The sequence below is a fragment of the Pelophylax lessonae genome (assembly GCF_965119305.1).
Source record: "Pelophylax lessonae genome assembly, chromosome: 2".
Classification (NCBI taxonomy): Eukaryota; Metazoa; Chordata; class Amphibia; order Anura; family Ranidae; genus Pelophylax; species Pelophylax lessonae.
This window is the reverse complement of record NC_138769.1, coordinates 601,805,202-601,825,058: the sequence shown is the minus strand read 5'-3', so window position 1 is coordinate 601,825,058 and position 19,857 is coordinate 601,805,202. Positions and strand designations below refer to the sequence as shown.

The 19,857-nt window shown below is 45.8% G+C and overlaps 1 protein-coding gene across 1 annotated transcript in view; it reads right to left on the bottom strand.

The window, feature by feature from the left end:
* Positions 1-4,423: 4,423 nt before the first annotated feature.
* Positions 4,424-19,857, bottom strand: part of LOC309547054 (pleckstrin homology domain-containing family A member 3-like) — a 99,847-nt gene continuing 84,413 nt past the window's right edge. The window contains exons 7-8 of the mRNA XM_082246840.1: positions 18,552-18,712; positions 4,424-4,608 (exon numbers count right to left, since the gene is read on the bottom strand). Coding sequence (XP_082102966.1) covers positions 18,589-18,712 — 124 coding nt within the window. The 3' untranslated portion in view covers positions 4,424-4,608; positions 18,552-18,588. The remainder of the gene's footprint in view (positions 4,609-18,551; positions 18,713-19,857) is intronic.

The window sequence follows — 19,857 nt, the reverse complement described above, 5'->3', positions numbered from 1 at the left end:
TGAGTATGCCCCTAAGTGAAAATGTCCAAATTGGGCGCAATTAGCCATTTTCCCTCCCCGGTGTCATGTGACTTGTTAGCGTTACAAGGTCTCAGGTGTGAATGGGGAGCAGGTGTGTTAAATTTGGTGTCATCGCTCTCACGCTCCGATACTGGTCACCAGTGATGGGAATAACGGCATTAAAAGTCAACAGCATTACTAACGCCGTTACTTTTGCGGGTAACTAGTAATCTAATTGATTACTTTTCCCCCCGTGGTAACGCCGTTTCCATTACTTAAGAGTCGTTACCGCAATTTCATCTACTGGCACTAGATGGCAGTAGTGTAACTCCTCCTCACTCCTCTGTGACCATGCCGGTGCAGCATGAAGAGAAACCAGCCGAGCGTGGAGATGATGCCACTGATGAGGCAGCTTTGTAAAATTAACCGTTTACATGCCGAGTGGTCGGCGGGGCACACAGGACCAGGCTGAAACGGGGGCACAACAGTTTAGCAAGATGGGTATCCCATAAAATACGTTATCCCCTGCTGCGACTGCACATGTAAGTACGCGGGCTGGATTACCTATTGAATACCAAATGGTCAGTGCCACTGGTCCATCAGTGTGGGGCTGTGATGAGTAGTTGGAAGAGTGGGAATCTATCAATGGGGGACAGGGGTTTTGTTGGTGGGGAGTGGGGCTGCATGAGTCCTGCTGGCACTGGGGAGCTACAGTTCATGGAGGGAACAATGAATGCCAACATGTACTGTGACATACTGAAGCAGAGCACTATCCCCTCCCTTCGGAGACTGGGCCGCAGGGCAGAATTCCAACAGGATAACGACCCAAAACACACCTCCAAGACAACCACTGCCTTGCTAAAGAAGCTGGGGGTAAAGGTGATGGACTGGCCAAGCATGTCTCCAGACCTAAACCCTATTGAGCATTTGTGGGGCATCCTCAAATGTAAGGTGGAGGAACGCAAGGTCTCAAACATCCACCAGCTCCGTGATGGCGTCATGGAGGAGTGAAAGAGGACTCCAGTGAAAACCTGTGAAGCTCTGGTGAACTCCATGCCCAAGAGGGTTAAGGCAGTGCTGGAAAATAATGGTCGCCACACAAATTGACATTTTGGGCCCAATTTGGACATTTCTATTTAGGGGTGTACTCACTTTTGTTGCCTGCGGTTTAGATATTAAATGGCTGTGTGTTGTGTTATTTTGCGGGGACAGCAAATTTACACTGTTATACAAGCTGTACACGCACTACTTTACATTGTAGCAAAGTCTCATTTCTTCAATGTTGTCACATGAAAAGATATATGATAATATTCACAAATTGTGAGGGGTGTACTAATTTTTGTGAGATACTGTATATATACATATATGTATGTATATGTGCATGTAATAGTTATTGTATGTAATTTTATTATTTTTATGACCACTGATGAACTTTATATATTAATATATGCACGTTACGTATTGAAGGAGAGCGCTGCACCCCTGAAGGTAGTATATCCGCTTATGTGCATTAATTGTACCTCTGGCATCATTAGTCCCTTATTCTGCCCAATCAGGGATTGTTGTCCTGGTTACTGAGTGCTCCTCCATTTTTGTGCACGCACTCAGGGGTCATCACCACCTGTGGCCTCTTTCCTCTTCCTTCCTCCTCCTCTAGGCTGCAAGCAGAGCTTCTTACATTACCATACCAGTACACTATCAGATAGCTCCTGAAGAAGAAACAGTAGCGAAACGTATCGAGATTTTACAGCCTTTTAGTCCCACTATACAGTATCTTACATAAGTGAGTACACCCCCCCCCCCACACACACACATTTTTGTAAATATTTTATTATATCTTTTCATGTGACAACACTGAAGAAATGAAACTTTGCTACAATGTAAAGTAGTGAGTTTACAGCTTATATAACAGTGTAAATATGCTGTCCCCTCAAAACAACTCACACAGCCATTAATGTCTAAACTGCTGGCAACAAGAGTACACCCCTAAGTAAACATGTCCAAATTGGGCCCACAGTGTCAATATTTTGTCTGGCCACCATTATTTTCCAGCACTGCCGTAAACCTCTTGGGCATGAAGCTCACCAGAGCTTCACAGGTAGCCGCCGGAGTTCTCTGCTATTTCTCCATGATGACATCACGGAGCTGGTGGATGTTAGAGACCTTGTGCTCCTCCAGCTTCTGTTTGAGGATGCCCCACAGATGCTCAATAGGGTTGAGGTCTGGAGACATGCTTGGCCAGTCCTTCACTTTTACCCTCAGCTTCTTTAGCAAGGCAGTGGTCGTCTTGGAGGTGTGTTTGGGGTCATTATGTTGGTATACTGCCCTATGGCCGAGTCCCCGAAGGGAGGGGATCATGCTCCGCTTCAGTATGTCACAGTACTTGTTGGCATTCATGGTTCCCTCAATGAACTGTAGCTTCCCAGTGTCGGCAGCACTCATGCAGCCCCAGACCATGACACTACCATGCTTGACTGTAGGCGAGACACACTTGTCTTTGTACTCCTCACCTGGTTGCTGTCACACATGCTTGACACCATCTGAACCAAAAAAGTTTCTTGGTTTTATCAGACCACAGGACATGGTTCCAGTAATCCATGTCCTTAGTCTGCTTGTCTTCAGCAAACTGTTTGCGGTCATTCTTGTGTATCATCTTTAGAAGAGGCCTTCTTCTGAGACGACAGCCATGCAGACCAATTTCATGCAGTGTGGCGTATGGTCTGTGCACTGACAGTCTGATCTCCCACCCCTTCCCTCCACCGTCTATTTCCCAAAGACAACCTCTGTTTATGACACTGAGCACGTGTACTAACTTCTTTGGTCAACCATGGCGAGACCTGTTCTGAGTTGAACCTGTCCTGTTAAACCGCTGTATGGTCTTGGCCACTGTGCTGCAGCTCAGTTTCAGGGTCTGGGCAATCTTCTTATAGCCTAGGCCATCTTTATGTAGAGCAACATTTCTTTTTTTCAGATCCTCAGAGAGTTCTTTGCCATGAGGTGCCAGGTTGAACTTCCAATGACCAGTATGAGAAAGTGAGAGCGATACACCAAATTTAAACACACCTGCTCCTCATTCACACCTGAGACCTTGTTACACTAACGAGTCACAAGACACACGGGAGGTTAAAAATGGCTAATTGGGCCCAATTTGGACATTTTCACTTAGGGGTGTACTCATTTTGGAGTGGAATTATATTGAGTGGGACATCAAATTTACACAGTTATACAAACCGTGCACTCACTACTTTACATTGAAGCAAAAGGTCATTTCTTCAGTGTTGTCACATGAAAAGATTTACAAAAATGTGAGGGGTGTACTCACTTTTGTGAGATACTGTATATGTGACAATGTTGTGTTTGAATTGTCATAGCTTTTGGCTATTTTTTTTACAAGTGAGTATAGTGGATCCTAGGCTGGGAGTGTCTGGTATATTTTAATGATGGACTATAGATGTTACAATCAGGATTAGTTTTTAATCTTTTGTATGTAATAAAATGTGATTTTTCTTTTCTATCAAGTGTCTATTCATTCCTGAGAAGTAAAGCACATATTTTGTTCTCAATTTTTCTCTGGGTTAATATACACTTCAAGTTTTAGGCTGATTGGTGGTGGGGCATTGGTTAACAGCTTAAGGTGGGTATGCATAGACCAAAATTTAGTCGCTTCAGCAGGGGCCAGCTGAATTTTAATCTGTGTTTAGGCAATCTGGTGCAGGTGCCGATCAGTGTATTCTGACAGTGAAGAGTCCCCGTTGTCAGAATACAATGTTGCAGTGGGGAAATTTTTTTCAGCCATCTCACTTGTGTGGATGGAGGAATACGTTTGTTTTTTGAACGAAAAAAAAAAAAAATAACTAAGTATATATATATATATATATATATATATATATATATATATATATACATACATACATACATACATACATACACACACACACACACACACACACACACATATACACACACACACACACACACACACACACACACACACTCAGCTTAGATGACAGGTTTAAGACCCCGTCCACACTGGGGCGACCTGTCAGGCGACCAGGTCGCCTGCCATAGAGTAGCTGTGGACCCGTTCTAATAGGAGCGACACAAGTCGCTCCGACTTAGAAAAAGGGTCCGGACTTCTTTGGGGCGACCTGGAGCGACCTGCATTGACTTCAATGATATGAAGTTCGTGCCGGCCGCTCCGAGGCCGCGGTGCGCAGGTCGGGTCGCCCCAGTGTGAACGGGGTCTAAGTCTGCAAGAAAAAAAATAAATATAATCCTAAACCAAATAGGTTGACTCTTAGACATATTCCCCAATGAAATAATCCAAATAATGTATAAAGGAAGCGTAATCCAAAACTCATCAATTTCTAAAAATATAAAAGGATTCTTTTATTTTGTATTGACAGTTTATATTACAAAATGTTGTGTATCACTGCACAATTTTTGGACACATAAATAAACAAAGCCAATTTTTTCAACTCGGAAATAGAAATCTTCCTCCATCCTTCATTTTAATATATAAAATATTGTTCAATAGGATAAAAAAAAATATTTTTTGTCCAAAATAGAAATACTTCAGGGAATTTGGATTTCACAACAGGTAGCTTTCTGAAAATAAGAATAAAAAAGACAATCACATTTCATATAGCTACATTTTTACTCCAAAAGAAAAACACGTCTCATGTTCTTCCAAATTCACTGGTTTCTTAGGGCGCATTCATGCCATATGTGTTGGGCTGCAATAGGCAGCCTTGGTCAATGTAGTCCAATTGCTTGGCATGGCAATTTTGCCTTCAACCCTATGGGGTTTATTTATGAAACCCGGAGAGTGCAAAATCTGGTGCAGCTCTGCATAGAAACCAATCAGCTTCCAGGTTTTTAGACAAAGCTTAACTACTTGCCTTCTGTGCACTTAAACACCCTTCCCATCCAGACCAATTTTTAGCTTTCAGTGCTCGCACGCTTTGAATGACAATTGCGCGGTCATGCTACACTGTACCCATATAAAATTTTTATCATTTTTTTCACACAAATAGAGCTTTCTTTTGGTGGCATTTAATCATCTCTGGGTTTTTTTTTTTTTATAAAAAAAAAGAAAAAAGACAGAAAATTTTGAAAAAAAAAAAAGTTTTTCTTATTTTTTGCGAGTAAATTTTGAAAATAAATAAATTTTTCTCCTTCACTGATGTGCGCTGATGAGGCGGCACTGATGGGCACTGATAGGCTGCACTGATGGGCACTGATGAGGTGGTACTTATGGGCACTGCTGAGGTGGCACTTATGGGCACTGATGAGGTGGCACTGATGAGGAGGTACTAATATGCCGCACTGATGAGCACTGATAGGCGGCACTGATGAGCACTGATAGGCGGCACTGCTGGGCACTGAGAGGTGGCACTGTTGGGCACTGAGAGGTGGCACTGACGGGCACTGAGAGGTGGCACTGACGGGCAGCACTGATGGGCACTGGTGGGCGGCACTGATGGGCACTGGTGGGTGGCACTGATGGGCACTGGCGGGCAGCACTGATGGGCACTGGCGGGTGGCACTGATGGGCACTGGCGGGTGGCACTGATGAGCACTGATGGGCGGCACTGATGAGCAGCACCATCAGTGCCCACACTCAGTGCCCATAGTGCTGCCAGTCAGTGCTCATCAGTGCCTAGATGAGCAGGCACTGATGGGCACTGACTGGCAGCACTATGGGCACTGATTGTGTGCACTGATGGGGGGCACTGATGGTGGGCACTGTGGGCATTGAAGGTGTGTTTGGTGTACCTCTGGTAATCAGGGCACTGGTGATCGGTGCCCTGATTACTTTTTTCTGTGTCCCCGGCGCTGTGCAGCTCTCCCTCCTTCCTCACACGCAGGCTCTGTGTGAGGAAGGAGCGCCGGCGATGAGAGATGATCTCATATGTTTACATATGAGATCATCTCTCATTGGACGGCTTGATCACGTGGTGAATGGCCGCTGTGATTGGCCATTCACCACGATCTGTGATCGGCTGTGTCCAAGGGACACGGCCGACACAGATTCCCCCCGATGCGTGCTCGCGGGAGCGCGCGGGGGGCGTGTCACTGGGAGGCCGTTTAAAAACGGCCTCCCGAAAATTCGAGTCCGCGCTGCAGCCGTATATAGGCTGTAGCGCGGACGGCAGGAGGTTAAAGAAGATGAAGTTTGAAGCTGATTGGCTACAATGCACAGCTGCACCAGACTTGGCACTCCAGTTTTAGTAAATCAACTCCTTGTTTAGTTCATACCACTAGTGGTGTGCGCTGATAAAAGTAGGACATGCTGCATTTTTAGGAAGTGCAGTGTGTAGCAATACACTACACCAAATTACAGCAATTTGCCATGCATGAACATTAATCAAATACCATGTGGTGACATTTCAATAAAGTTGAAAATAAAAGAACTCTGCAATGCATCATTACTGCTCTCTTCTTAGTGCACACCAACGGCTGGTGTTATAACACTTTCGCTGATGTGAAGGAGCCCAAAAACAAAAAGTAGTGCTACCTGCATAGTTGCATGTCTTGGTCAACATTCATGTCGTTATTTTATGCACATTTCAATAGGAATTAAAAACACTTTTGGATTAAAAGAAGAACTAAAAAGCCACATATTACATTTATCCAGGCAAACAGCTGTCTTCCCCTTCAAAGGATTTTTTTTGTCTGTCTACCTACTGTAGTTCTGAGATTCACACAGCTCTGTCGCATCACGCAGCCCAGACTGACAGGGCAGGAGACCTGTTTTTTTTCTCTTCTGCACTAAACACTTTCAGATCTTGTCTCTGCCCAGGTCTGGGCAATAAATTAGAAACAGCACAATATTGTGCTCATCTCTGTCCCTCTACTCTCTTCTCCAATGAGTAAGTCCCTTGTTCGCACACAAGCATTACAGCACAACTGACTTGGTCACTTTGTTGCTTCTCCCTCTCCCACTCCGAGCTCTGCTGTACAGTGGATTGCAAGATATTGATACAAAGTCATACTCAGGTAAACAGTGTGCATTTAAAAAGTAATTAAACCCACAGCCATCATTTTACATCTTGGATTAATTAATAAAGCTTTAATGCTACAGTGTAGGCCTGCTGTGCAGAAATATAAAATAACTGGATTTTTGCCTTAACGTAAAATCCTTTTCTCTGAGGTTCACTGACAGAGACAGCTTTGATTCTTCTGACCATTGGGTATTATACTGTCACTCTTCAGGAGTAGGACTAGGCAGAAACCTTTTTGGTTACGCCCCTGGGGCAGTGCCAGAGGGTATAACATCACTTCCTGCTGTAGGACTTCCAGTTTGTAACAAGCAGTGTCAGAAAAACAAATAACTCAACCCCAAAAGAGGGGCGGGTGCTGTGTGTGTCAGTTAAACTCAGAGAAACGGATTTTACGGTAAGACAAAAGTCCTGTTTCCTCTTTCGATCACTGACAGACATAGCTTCAATTCTTCAGATCACTGGGATGTCCCAAAAAAGTGTCAACATGAGGGGTGGGAAAAAACACAGCAAAAGCAGAATTCCCAACAAGGCTAAACAGCCAACCAGGTAAAAGGAGCTCAACTAGGAAAAACTGGAGCTCACCACTAGAAAAAGATTTTCACCCTCAAGAAGTGGAAGACTCCGCAACCGCAGCCTGCAAAACTTTGCAGCCAAACGCCGCATCTGATGATGCAAGTACATCCACTTTATAAAATTTTGTGAAAGTGTGTACAGACGACCAAGTAGCCGCCTTGTACACCTAAACCACTGACGCCTGATGATAGAAGGCCCAGGAGGCACTAAGCGCCCTCGTAGAATGCACTGTAACAGGGATAGGATGAGCCTGACACTTAATGGAGTAAGCCTGCACCACCGTCTGCCTGATCCACTTAGAAATTGTCGCAGCAAATGCGGCCTGCCCTAACGAGGTCCACCTGTAAGAACAAACAAAGATTCGGATTTCCTAAACGGTTCAGTCACCGCCAGGTAAACCCGAATCGCCACATCTAAGGAATGTAAGGCAATTTCCTTAGGATGTTTAGGCTTAGGACATAGGGACAGTAGCACAATGTCTTCATTCAAATGTAACACCAAGACAACCTTATGAAGGAAAGCCTTACAGGGTCGTAACACCACTTTGTCCCTATGAGTCACCAAGTAAGGTGACCGTCAGGACAACGCAGCCAATTCAGACATGCGAAAGTAATAGCCACTAAGAAAGCCACCTTCTGCGAAAAGAGTGAGCAGAGGAATTTACCGAAAATTTTCAAAGAGAGGCCTTTGAAGCATCGACAGAACCAAATTGAGATCCCACAGGTACCAAGGATCGTACTGGAGGAAGCAGATGGTGAACTCCCTACACAAAAGTGTAAACCAAAGACTTTGCCACCAACGGCCTTTGGAAAAAAAACAGCCAAGGTGTAAATCTGGCCCTTGATGGTACCCAGAGCTAAACCCAATTGCAGATCTACACCCAATTGTAGAAACTCCAACAGGCGCGACACAGAAAAGGAGCGGGGAGAAACTCCCAGAGACTCACATCAAGTAATATATACCTTACAAACTCTATGATAAACCTTCCTGAAAGTAGATTTCCTAGCCTTCAACAGCGTAGGAATCAGTGACTCCGACAGCCCTCTGTCTTTCAGCACCTGGCTTTCAATAGCCACGCTGTTAAAGCTAGCGACTGTAAAGCAGGATGGAAGATTGGTTCCTGAGACAGAAGATCTTCCCTGAGAGGAAGTTTCCAAGGGACATCTGCTACCAGCCTTACCAGGCCTTCCTGTTGAGACGGGAAGCAGCAGGTCCACATCGGGGGTCCCCCCACCAAAGACACAGTTGATGGAAAACCTCCGGGTGAAGAGACCATTCTCCCGGATCCAACGTCTGCTGACTGAGGTAGTCCGCATGCCAATTCTCCACCCCCGGAATGTGCACAGCAGAGAGGACCAGTACATTTTGTTCTGCCCACCTCAAGATGTCAGCCACTTCCCAGGCCGCCAGGGCACTCTTTGTGCCCCCTTGATGATTGACATATGTCACAGCCGTAGCATTGCCTGATTGTATCCGCACAGGGCACCCCTGTAGACAGTCCGTCCACTGAGACAGACAAAGTCCGATTGTCCGAATTTCCAGGATGTTGATCGGCAACCTGGACTTCTCCCGAGTCCAGACACCTTGTGCCGAATACTCTCCCAAGACACCTCCCCATCCAAACAGACTGGCAACCGTGGTGATTACAGTTCAATACAGGGGAAGAAAAGATTTTCCCTAGACGTATGGCCGGGGAGCGGAGCCACCATAGGAGAGACTCCCTCAAACCTCAACTCAGCCGAATCAGATTGTCCAATGACAGCTGATCCTTGTTCCATTTAATCGGAATCTCCCTTTGCAAAGGTCTGGTGTGGAACTGCACAAACGGAACCTCCTTGAAGGTGGAGACCATCAGACCTAGCACTTGCATGCAAGTCCTGAGTGATGATCGATGATTGGACAACAGGAGCCGAACAGCCTCCTGTAGCTTCAGCAGTTTTGTTTGAGGAAGAAACATTCGGGCCCACGTAGAGTCTAGCGTCAGACCCAAGTAGTCCAGCTTTGTGGATGGAGGCAATGCTGATTTCTGAAAATTCAGTGTCCACCCGAACTCCTGCAGCGTTTACACCGTAACGTCCAAGTTGACATCTAGAGCCGAGAAAGACTCTGCACGCAGAAGCATTCTTACCGCCCTGACAGTGAAAAAACCCCTACATACAGTTGTATTCAAAATTATTCAACCCCCCAATGCTGTAAAGGGTTTTAGGGAATTTAATGTACATTTGTAATTGTATTCAGAATGAAATCCTACAAGGACTTCTTAAAGAACCATATGCAACTAAAATGACATCAATTGCTTTTGTAATACAGTAGTAAATGTTTCTTTTGTGGATTCTTCATGGACACAATTATTCAACCCCTTAAAGACTACCACTCTGAAGAACAGAGGTTCATTGAAGTGTTTTCAATCAGGTATTGAAAACACCTGTGGATGTCAGGGAGCAGCAATAAAGCCTAATAAGCACCAATTAGGCAGCTTTAAAATCACTGTGATACTCAGCTCCTTCTAGACATTTACTGGTGTGGTTACAAACATGGTGAAGTCAAGAGAATGGTCCAGGAAGACAAGAGAAGAGGTGATTACTCTTCACAGGAAGGGCAATGGCTATAAGAAGATTGCAAAGATGTTAAACATACCAAGAGACACCATAGGAAGCATCATTTGCAAATTCAAGGCAAAGGGCACTGTTGAAACGCTACCTGGTCATGGCAGAAAGAAGATGCTGACTTTGACTGCTGTGCGCTACCTGAAGCGTAGAGTGGAGAAAAGTCCCCGTGTGACTGCTGACGAACTGAGAAAAGATTTGTCAGATGTGGGTACTGAAGTTTCTGCTCAGACAATACGGCGCACACTGTGTAATGAAGGCCTCCATGCCAGAACTCCCAGGCGCACCCCCCTGCTGTCTCCAAAGAATAAGAAGAGTCGACTGCAGTATGCCAAAAGTCATGTGGACAAACCACAGAAGTTTTGGGATAGTGTTCTGTGAAGCATGGCGGGGGGGGGGGGTCAATCATGCTTTGGGGCTGTTTTGCTTCTGCAGGTACAGGGAAGCTTCAGCGTGTGCAAGGTACCATGAATTCTCTTCAGTACCAGGAGATATTGGATGACAATGTGATGCAGTCCGTCACAAACCTGAGGCTTGGGAGACGTTGGACCTTTCAACAGGACAATGATCCCAAGCATACCTCCAAGTCCACTAGAGCATGGTTGCAGATTAAAGGCTGGAACATTTTGGAGTGGCCATCACAGTCACCAGACTTAAATCCGATTGAGAACCTCTGGTGGGACTTAAAGAAAGCAGTTGCAGTGCACAAGCCTAAGAATGTGACTGAACTGGAGTCTTTTGCCCATGACGAATGGGCGAAGATACCCATAGATCGCTGCAAGACACTTGTGTCAAGCTATGCTTCACGTTTAAAAGCTGTTATAACTGTAAAAGGATGTTGTACTAAGTACTAAGATTGAATGTCACTTGGGGGTTGAATAAAACTGATAATGATGTGAGCACAGAAAAGACATTTGTGGTTATTTCATTATAAATGTTATGTTATATTTGTCTGACCTACACGTGCCTCTTTGATTTAATTGTAAGCAGGATGACTGAATGATCAAAATCAATGTCAAACTGGCCAAAACAATCAATTTCAGTGGGGGTTGAATAATTTTGAATACAACTGTAGCTTAAGGTTAAACCGCTTCTCCTCTAATCTCATTGTGTGGCCACGTGTCCTCTTACACTCTCTTAGACTAAATTGTTTATTTCCTATGCTGGGATCGCCATTGAGGTATTTGTAAATCGATATCATGTCCCCTTTAGGCGTCTTTTCTCCAGGGAGAATAAGTTAAGTGCGTCTAATCGCTCCTCGTAATTAAGGTCTTCCAATCCCCTAATTAGTTTAGTTGCCCTTCTTTGGACTCTCTCCAGTTCCAGCACGTCCCTTCTGAGGATTGGTGACCAGAACTGGACAGAATACTCCAGATGTGGCCAGACCAGAGTTTTATTAAATGGCAGGATTATAGTTTATCTCTGGAATATATCCCCTTCTTTATGCATGCTCATATTCTGCCAGCTTTGGCAGCTGAAGCTTGACATTGTATGCTATTGCTTAGTTTATCTTCCCGATCTTTCTCCATCCTTGATTCCCCCAGAGGTACCCCCCTAGTGAGTAGTTTGCGTTTATGTTTTTAGCCCCCAAGTGCATTACCTTACATTTATCCACATTAAACCTCATTTGCCATGTTGTTGCCCACCCTGTTATTTTGTTCAGGTCCTTCTGGAAGATTTCTATGTCGTGATGTGAAGTTATTGCCATGCCTATTTTTGTCATCTGCAAAAATAGGCATGGCAATCTGAACTAATAATCCCCTCCTCTATATTATTTATGAATAAATTGAACAGAATTGATCAAAGAACAGAGCCTTGAGGTACCCCACTTACCACTCCAGACCAGTCTGAGTACAGGTTATTTATCACTACCCTTTGGACACACCCCTGTAACCAGTTTTCTATCCAAGAACAAACCTTGCGGTCAATGCCTGCAGTCCTTAGCTTGTAGATTAAGCATTTATGGGGAGCTGTAACGAATGCCTTCACAAAATCCAAATACACCACATCAACAGGCCTCCCCTTGTCTAGTTAGTTGCTCACCTCCTCGTAGAATGTTAACAGATTGGTCTGGCAAGAACGTCCCTTTGTAAACCCATGCTGATTACTACTAATGATACGGTTATCTTCAGAAAATTCTTGGATATAGTCCCTTATCATCCCCTCCAATAATTTACATACTATTGATGTCAGGCTGACCGGCCTATAGTTTTCCAGAATATGTCTCTGCCCTTTTTTGAATATTGGCATCACATTGGCTTTCCTTGAGTCAGTTGGTACAGTTCCTATCAGTAAACTGTCCTCAAAGATTAGGAACAGCGGTCTAGATATAACCCGACTGATTTCCTTGAGTACTCTCGGGTGTAAGCCATCTGGTCCTGGTGATTTATTTGCGCTAATCTTATCGAGTCTTTCCTTGATTCCAGCCTCTGTTAGCCACAGCGGTACATCCTGTGATGTGCTGCTAACAATACTGTCATGGTCAGTATACCCCTCCTTTTCTTGTGTAAAAACTGAGGAGAAGAAAGTATTTAGTACAGTTCCCTTCTCTGTGTCATCTGTAACTATCCTCCCTTCATCGTTATTTATGTGTGCAACCTGCTCCGAACTCGCTTTTTTACTATTAATATATCTAAAGAATTTCTTAGGGTTTGTCTTACTCTCCTCTGCTATGTGTCTCTTGTAGTCTTTTTTTAGCCACCCTAATTTTGTTTTTACATTTCTTGTTACATTCCTTATATTGTTGCAAAGCTGATAGTGTCCCCTCCATTTTATATTTCTTAAAAGGCCATTTTTTTTTTCTCCAAGAGGTATTTTTACTTTACGGTTTAGCCACCCTGGTCTGACTGTGGCTCTTTTGTATTTATTTCCCATTGGAATACACTGTGTGATGCCTTTGTTTAATATGTTTCCAAAGCATTCCCATTTCTAATCCGTAGGACAAACATATATATCAGGCGCATCTGCCGCACAGTTTTTTTCAAAAAAATCCATGTAAGTCTATGTATAGAGAAGTCCAACATATAGGGCAGCCATCAGGTGAACCAATAAGCCAGGGGTTCCAACAGGGCTAGGAATGAAGAAAAGTGTAGACTTTTAATGCATTTATGAACGTGTAATAAACACTCACATTGGTTAGGGGTAACAAGTGACAGGTTGGCACTCTCCTGGGTGTATCCAGGGTGGGGGTGAAAATAATCCAGAGTTTGGTTTCATCCGTTCTGACTCTCAAGCCTCGTTCCTACTCCTGCTCCATCTACCGCAATTGCCGGCTACGGTGAAGAGGGGGACACGCTTCCTTCCGATGGCGGCGCTCACTGGATGATGTACACCCCCACCCTGCACCGGCAAAAGTGTGGTCTTATTCAGCCTGGAGCCTGAGAGTCCCGACAGTGGAACCGTCAGTTTCTTCAGAAGAGACTGCTCAAAGGGATATCTTCTAGCAAAATGCTTAGGCATTCCAACCATGCGTTTCGGGCAACCCCACTGACTACTGACAATCTTGTCAAAAGAGGCAGAAAAGGGAAAAAAAAAAACCTTATTCACCTTGGAAGATTTGCAGGTACCAAATTGCACCGGCGTTGCCGACTCAGCAGCAGCTGAGTCCTCCAACTGTAAAGTTTCCCGCACTGATACAATCAAGGCCTCCACCAGCGCTTTTTCATGCGCGGCTGCAGAGGAGGAGGACTCATACTTACGATTAGAACACTCAGCATGCGTGGACGGAGACCCAGTGGGCTGACTCTTGTCCGCGGCGGCCAAATCCACCTCGGAATCTGAGGAAGCAGAGGATACAGGTGAAGGCGGGGGGGGGGGGGGTGGTACGCGTCTTGCCATATCTACTTTGGCTACCAGTGACTGCAGGGCTGAAAAAATGAGGCCCCTCCCCCTTGTGCACCGCTGTGCTGCCACAAGAATCAGCACACCCGCGGCGCTGTATACAGCAGAGGAAGGATAGTGTACCCCCAGAGACTCGCCACCCGAGTTGGAAAGTGCCAAAATGATCTGCCACACTGCTGGAAAGAGGAAGAAGAAACGCTGACCTGGAGGCCCCCACAGCCTCAGCACTGTCTCAGACTACAGGAAAATGGATGCCAATGCAAACCAAAAAAACATGGCCGCTGAACTACAGAAACATGGCCACCGAACCGGGAACACAGAGAAATAGTGGCACCACGCAGGACCCAGGACCCCACGGAAAAAGTTCACAGACCACAGGAGGGGACCCCCTAGGGAAACCCCCCCCCTGCAGCACCCAGGTATGGACACCCTCTACAGGGGCCGACAGCGGCATCACCCACCGCTCCTCCAGCCCAGCACCATGTAGCCCCCCCCTACCCAATTTCATCCATGCCCCCAAAAAAGGGGCCGGGGGGGGGGGGACAGGGGACAGATGAGGGCACCAAATTTAAGGGTGAAACCCGCAAGGAAGAGGGGGAAGTAAAAGAGGGAGGAAGGACACAGGGGGGTCTACCATCCCCAGGGGGGGCCCGCGACCACTCCAGCAATTCAGTAGGAAAGGAGGGGGGACATTACTCACCATACCGTGGTCACCAGGCGGGCGCTACTCCCAGTCCATCGCACCATCTTGGAATGGGGATGCTGCAGCCTGATGTACGCTGCAACTCTGGTCGTGACTGCTGTCATGACCAGGGCTATGAGACCTCGCAAGGGGTTTCACTCACCGGTCAGCCCCTGTTAGCGTGGAGCTAAAAGTTGGGTCGCGCTTGCAGGCCAGACTGGGAAGACCGTAAGGATCTAGACCAGGAATGGGCAAACTACGGCCTGCAGGCCGTATCCGGCCTGGAGGACCTTTTAATTCGGCCTGCGGAGCCCTAGCTAATTTACAGTGGCAGCCGGTGTTGTGCCAAAATCGGTTTCCCCAGAGAAACCAGTTTCCCCTTGCTTTCGGCTGTGATCGGAACTCCGCCCCTCCAGCACGATGCAATCCAGCCCTCCCAGCTCTGTTTAATGTTTCACTATTATCCATAAATTGAATGGCTGCATTGGGAGCGTGCACGGGGGCGGGATCAGGCTGTAATGTTTTGTAAATAGATTCCACGGAGAGACAATGGGCGGAGCAGGGTGGAGTATTGATCGGCTGGAGAGGCAGAGCTGGGAGGGCTGGATTGCATCGGACTGGAGGGGCGGAGTTCCGTTCACAGCCGAAAGCAAGGGGAAACTGGTTTCTTTGGGGAAACCGATGATACTAGGCTTCAGCAAAGGGTGGACCCGGGGCGCAGAGCAGTGCGTCCTGAGCCCACCCATTGTGTGACAATAGCGAATGAAAATTTGCTATTGTCACACGGATCCTCCTCCTGGCCAATCAGGAAGCGGGTCTAATACCCGCTTCCTGATTGGCCGCAAGGCAAACCCCATGCCATTGGCCGAGAAGGAGGCGGAGGACTCGAGGAGATGCCGGGGGACTGAGGAGAAGTGCACTGGTCTCGGGGGGGAGCCACACTGCATTGAAGGGGGGCACGCACGCTGGTCTCTGCATTGAAGGGGGGCACGCACGCTGGTCTCTGCATTGAAGGGGGGCACGCACGCTGGTCTCTGCATTGAAGGGGGGCACGCACGATGGTCTCTGCATTGAAAGGGGGCACGCACGATGGTCTCTGCATTGAAAGGGGGCACGCACAATGGTCTCTGCATTGAAAGGGGGCACGCACGATGGTCTCTGCATTGAAAGGGGGCACGCACGATGGTCTCTGCATTGAAAGGGGGCACGCACGATGGTCTCTGCATTGAAAGGGGGCACGCACGATGGTCTTTGCATTGAAAGGGGGCACGCACGATGGTCTCTGCATTGAAAGGGGGCACGCACGATGGTCTCTGCACTGAAAGGGGGCACGCACGATGGTCTCTGCACTGAAAGAGGGCACGTACGATGGTCACTGTTTTGAAGGGGGCACACTGGTCACTGTTTTGAAGGGGGCACACTGGTCACTGTGCATTGAAAGGGGGCACACTGGTCAATGAGCATTGAAGGGGGGCACGCTGGTCACTGCATTGAAGGGGGGCACACTGGCCACTGTGCATTGAAAGGGGGCACACTGGCCACTGTGCATTGAAGGGGGGCACGCTGGTCACTGTGCATTGAAGGGGGCACGCTGGTCACTGTGCATTGAAAGGGGCACGCTGGTCACTGTGCATTGAAAAGGGGGCATGCTGGTCACTCTGCATTGAAAGGGGGCACACTATACCTTAATTACTGAAGGCCCCTTTCACACTTTTGTGACCTCAATGTCACACAATTTTTTACAGCGTTTTTTGCCATCTACTCTTGGTCCGGCCCCCGGATCCAATATATGAACCCATTGCGGCCCTTGAGTCAAAAAGTTTGCCCACCCCTGATCTAGACTATCAAGTGCATCGCCCAGTCTGGCTGTTGATTGTAGTTCACACAGGAACAAAAATAATAAAGAGAAAATAAAAAATTCCATTTAAATAAAAAAAATGCCAGGACCGCAAATCCCAGCAGAGAGCCAGGTCCTTACTCCTGTCTAGGCCGAAAAAACTGGAAGTCCTACAACAGGAAGTGATGGCATACCCTCTGGGACTGTCCCAGGGGCATAACCGAAAAGGTTTCTTGCCTAGTCCTACTCCTGAAGAGTGACAGTACAATACCCAATGGTCTGAAGAATTGAAGCTGTGTCTGTCAGTGAACAAAAAGAGAAATATATATATTTGTTATTGTTTGTTTATCTCCGGGTAGGTTTCAAAATTTTTGGTCTTGGATTATAGCGCACTAAGAGTGGCAACTCAGCAGGCAGAGGACCACCTGCAATTATGTTGCTACTGACTTAGGGGGAAGTGCCTGGAAATGACAGGATCAACCAGGTATTTACAAAAACTAACATATGCCAGATAGAAAGCTGCACACAGCTATTGGAAGAAAGTTTAAAGACATACAGTATACAGTATACACAAATACAATTTTTGTGTTTTAGGACACTTTAAATAGGCTGTATTCTTTGTATTTATATCTGCCTGTAGATGAGCTTTCATTTTTCACTGTACACAGAAATCTTTTGAAAAGGTCAACCATTTCTATCAATGACTGAAAACGAGCAAGAAGGGTATTTAAAAAGGCTATATGGTAATCAAATGTAACATTATGAGCTACCTGCACTAGGGTTGCACTGATAAGCATATCTGTGCCGACACTAAGCCTTTGCACAAACATTGGTACTCATGCAAATGTTTTCCGATACTTGAAATGATACAGCTGAAAAAACCAAGCCAACGGGATTCCCCCACTGATAGCTGAAATGTAAAAAAACAAATAAAGAAAAAAAAAACCCCGGCAATTACTGGTTGTTAGGAGTCGGACTGCTGACTCATTCAGCTGTCAGTGGGGCTCCCCTGTTGACAGCTGAAGAGAAAAAAAAAAAAAAAAAAGCAGTTGGGGAATGTTTATTAACATTTCTCAGCCGCTGAGACAGAAAGAAAAAAAGAAACATTGTTTCTTTTTGTATATCTTTCGGTTTATTAATCTACACAAAAAGATGAATTTCGATCTGCAGATGAAGTCAGTGAAAAGCAACCTGTCAAGTAAAAAAAGGTTTATTTTTTTTTTGGGGGGGGGGGGGGGGGAGTTTAAATTAAATGTTCCTGCTCAACCCCTAACTAACTCTTAAAGTGAAGCTCCACCCTCCCGACTCCTGTTTGTAAAATGGAGCTTTTGGGGAGGAGCGGGTACCCGATTTTGACAGGTACCCGCTCCCACTTCCGTTCTGGTTGCTTTAGGCGATCAGACAAGTCCCAGAAGACTTTGGGACCAGTCACAGAGCGCAGCTCCACTTGCTCATGCGCAGTGGGCACCTGGCTGTGAAGCCGCAAGCTGTCACAGCTGGGTACCCATAGTAAAGATGCTGGCACCTCTGAGGGAGGACACAGGGTAAGTGCACCGCTGGATCGTGGGACAGGTGAGTGAATGTTAATTAAAACTGAGCAGCTACACTTTTTTAGCTGCTAACTTTTAATTAACACAAAAATGACTGGAACTACCCTTTAATTTACTGTAAATCAGCCTTAATTTCTATTTTCCTGCTGCTTTTTTTTTATATTGCGACTATTAATAAAACTTTTTTATTTTTTGTTTGCTTTGTTTGTTAATATTTTTACACCTTTAACATATATTTACATGTTTCACATTAAAAAAAATGTTTGAAACATTTTTTATAAATGCATTTCTTTCAATTCTAAACGACTTTTCAGTGGTTTGCCATTGCTGACAGCTAAAGTGTAAACAGAACAGTTGCAGGTAGGTATGAGTAATAAGTATTGGCGAGTACTAAGGAAAAAAAAAAATGGTATCGGTGCATCCTAACCTGCGCTGTAGTAACACAAGAGGACTTACCCATTTGGCAGCGTGGCTGGTTACGTATATATGCTGTTCAATCTACAATGCCATTACCAGATGCCATATGATGCTGTTCCCGAGAGTGTACACGCATTGCCATTTCCTCCAGATTCCTTACCACTGTCATCCCATTACTCCGCCTTGGTGATGCAGAAGTTCTATGAAGAAGAAGGAGTGACGTTACTGTCAAATCATCTCTCTTGCTCCCATAACATAAAAAAACTGTATGTAAAGCCAACTGTTTTTCTTATATTATGGGATTGGGGAAGTATTGGAACCTATGTCAGGATGGTATTGCGGTCTGTGTCCCCAATGGATAAATTCATCTTCTCTTTGGGTCCTGGTGATGATCTCTGGTACAAAATGTTATAAGAAACAGAAGAGTTTTCAGTTGGTATAGGAACAGGAGGTGAAGGAAATCTTTCAAAAAGGACACCTGTTCCTTTGGCAGCGGTTTGCACCATGTGCAGAGACGTCAGCTTTTCTGCACGGTCACAAATAAAACAATTGTTCTCTATGTGCCATGTTCACACCACAACTGGTATCTGCATATATGAAGTTTTATGCGTGGGGAAAAAAAAAAAAAAGGACGACAACATTGTGGTGTGAACAGGACACATACAGAAAAACTTTTACATAATAGGCGCGTCACTGCACATGGTGTGAACAAGCTTCTGTAAGTCCAATCTGTGCGTTTTTCCCATCACTTTTGTTGCACGTATGGGGTGAACAAGGCCTTAGAGGGGATACCTCTCCATTTGGCAGCTCTCCTCTTACTTCCTGCTGGGATTCTGGGACAAAAAGTGAATGAAAAACCCCCGACTGGACAGAGCAAAAAATAAAAACCCAACAACATACACTTAAAAAAAATGTTTTTAACCACTTGCCGACCGGTACGTCACTAGCCTGTGAGGCTCTGGGGAGCGAGCGCGCGTGTCACGGACCACCCCGCGCATGTGAGCGGCGGACCCGATGTCCGCCGCTCACTCACGATCGTCCGTGACAGCGGGAGAAAGGCGGGCGGCTGATGTAAACAAGCCGCCTGTCATTCTCCCCTGTGTAGGAACAGTGATCATACGGTTCTACTATGTAGGACCGTTGATCATTGTTCCTACACCTCAAGCCACAGCCAATCACAGTTAGAATCACACCCCTAGGGACACACACAGCCCCTCCCTCTCAAATAAAGTTAACCCCTTCACTTCCAGTGTAATTTTACAGTAACAGTGCATACGTATAGCCCCTCCCTCTCAAATAAAGTTAACCCCTTCACTTCCAGTGTAATTTTACAGTAACAGTGCAT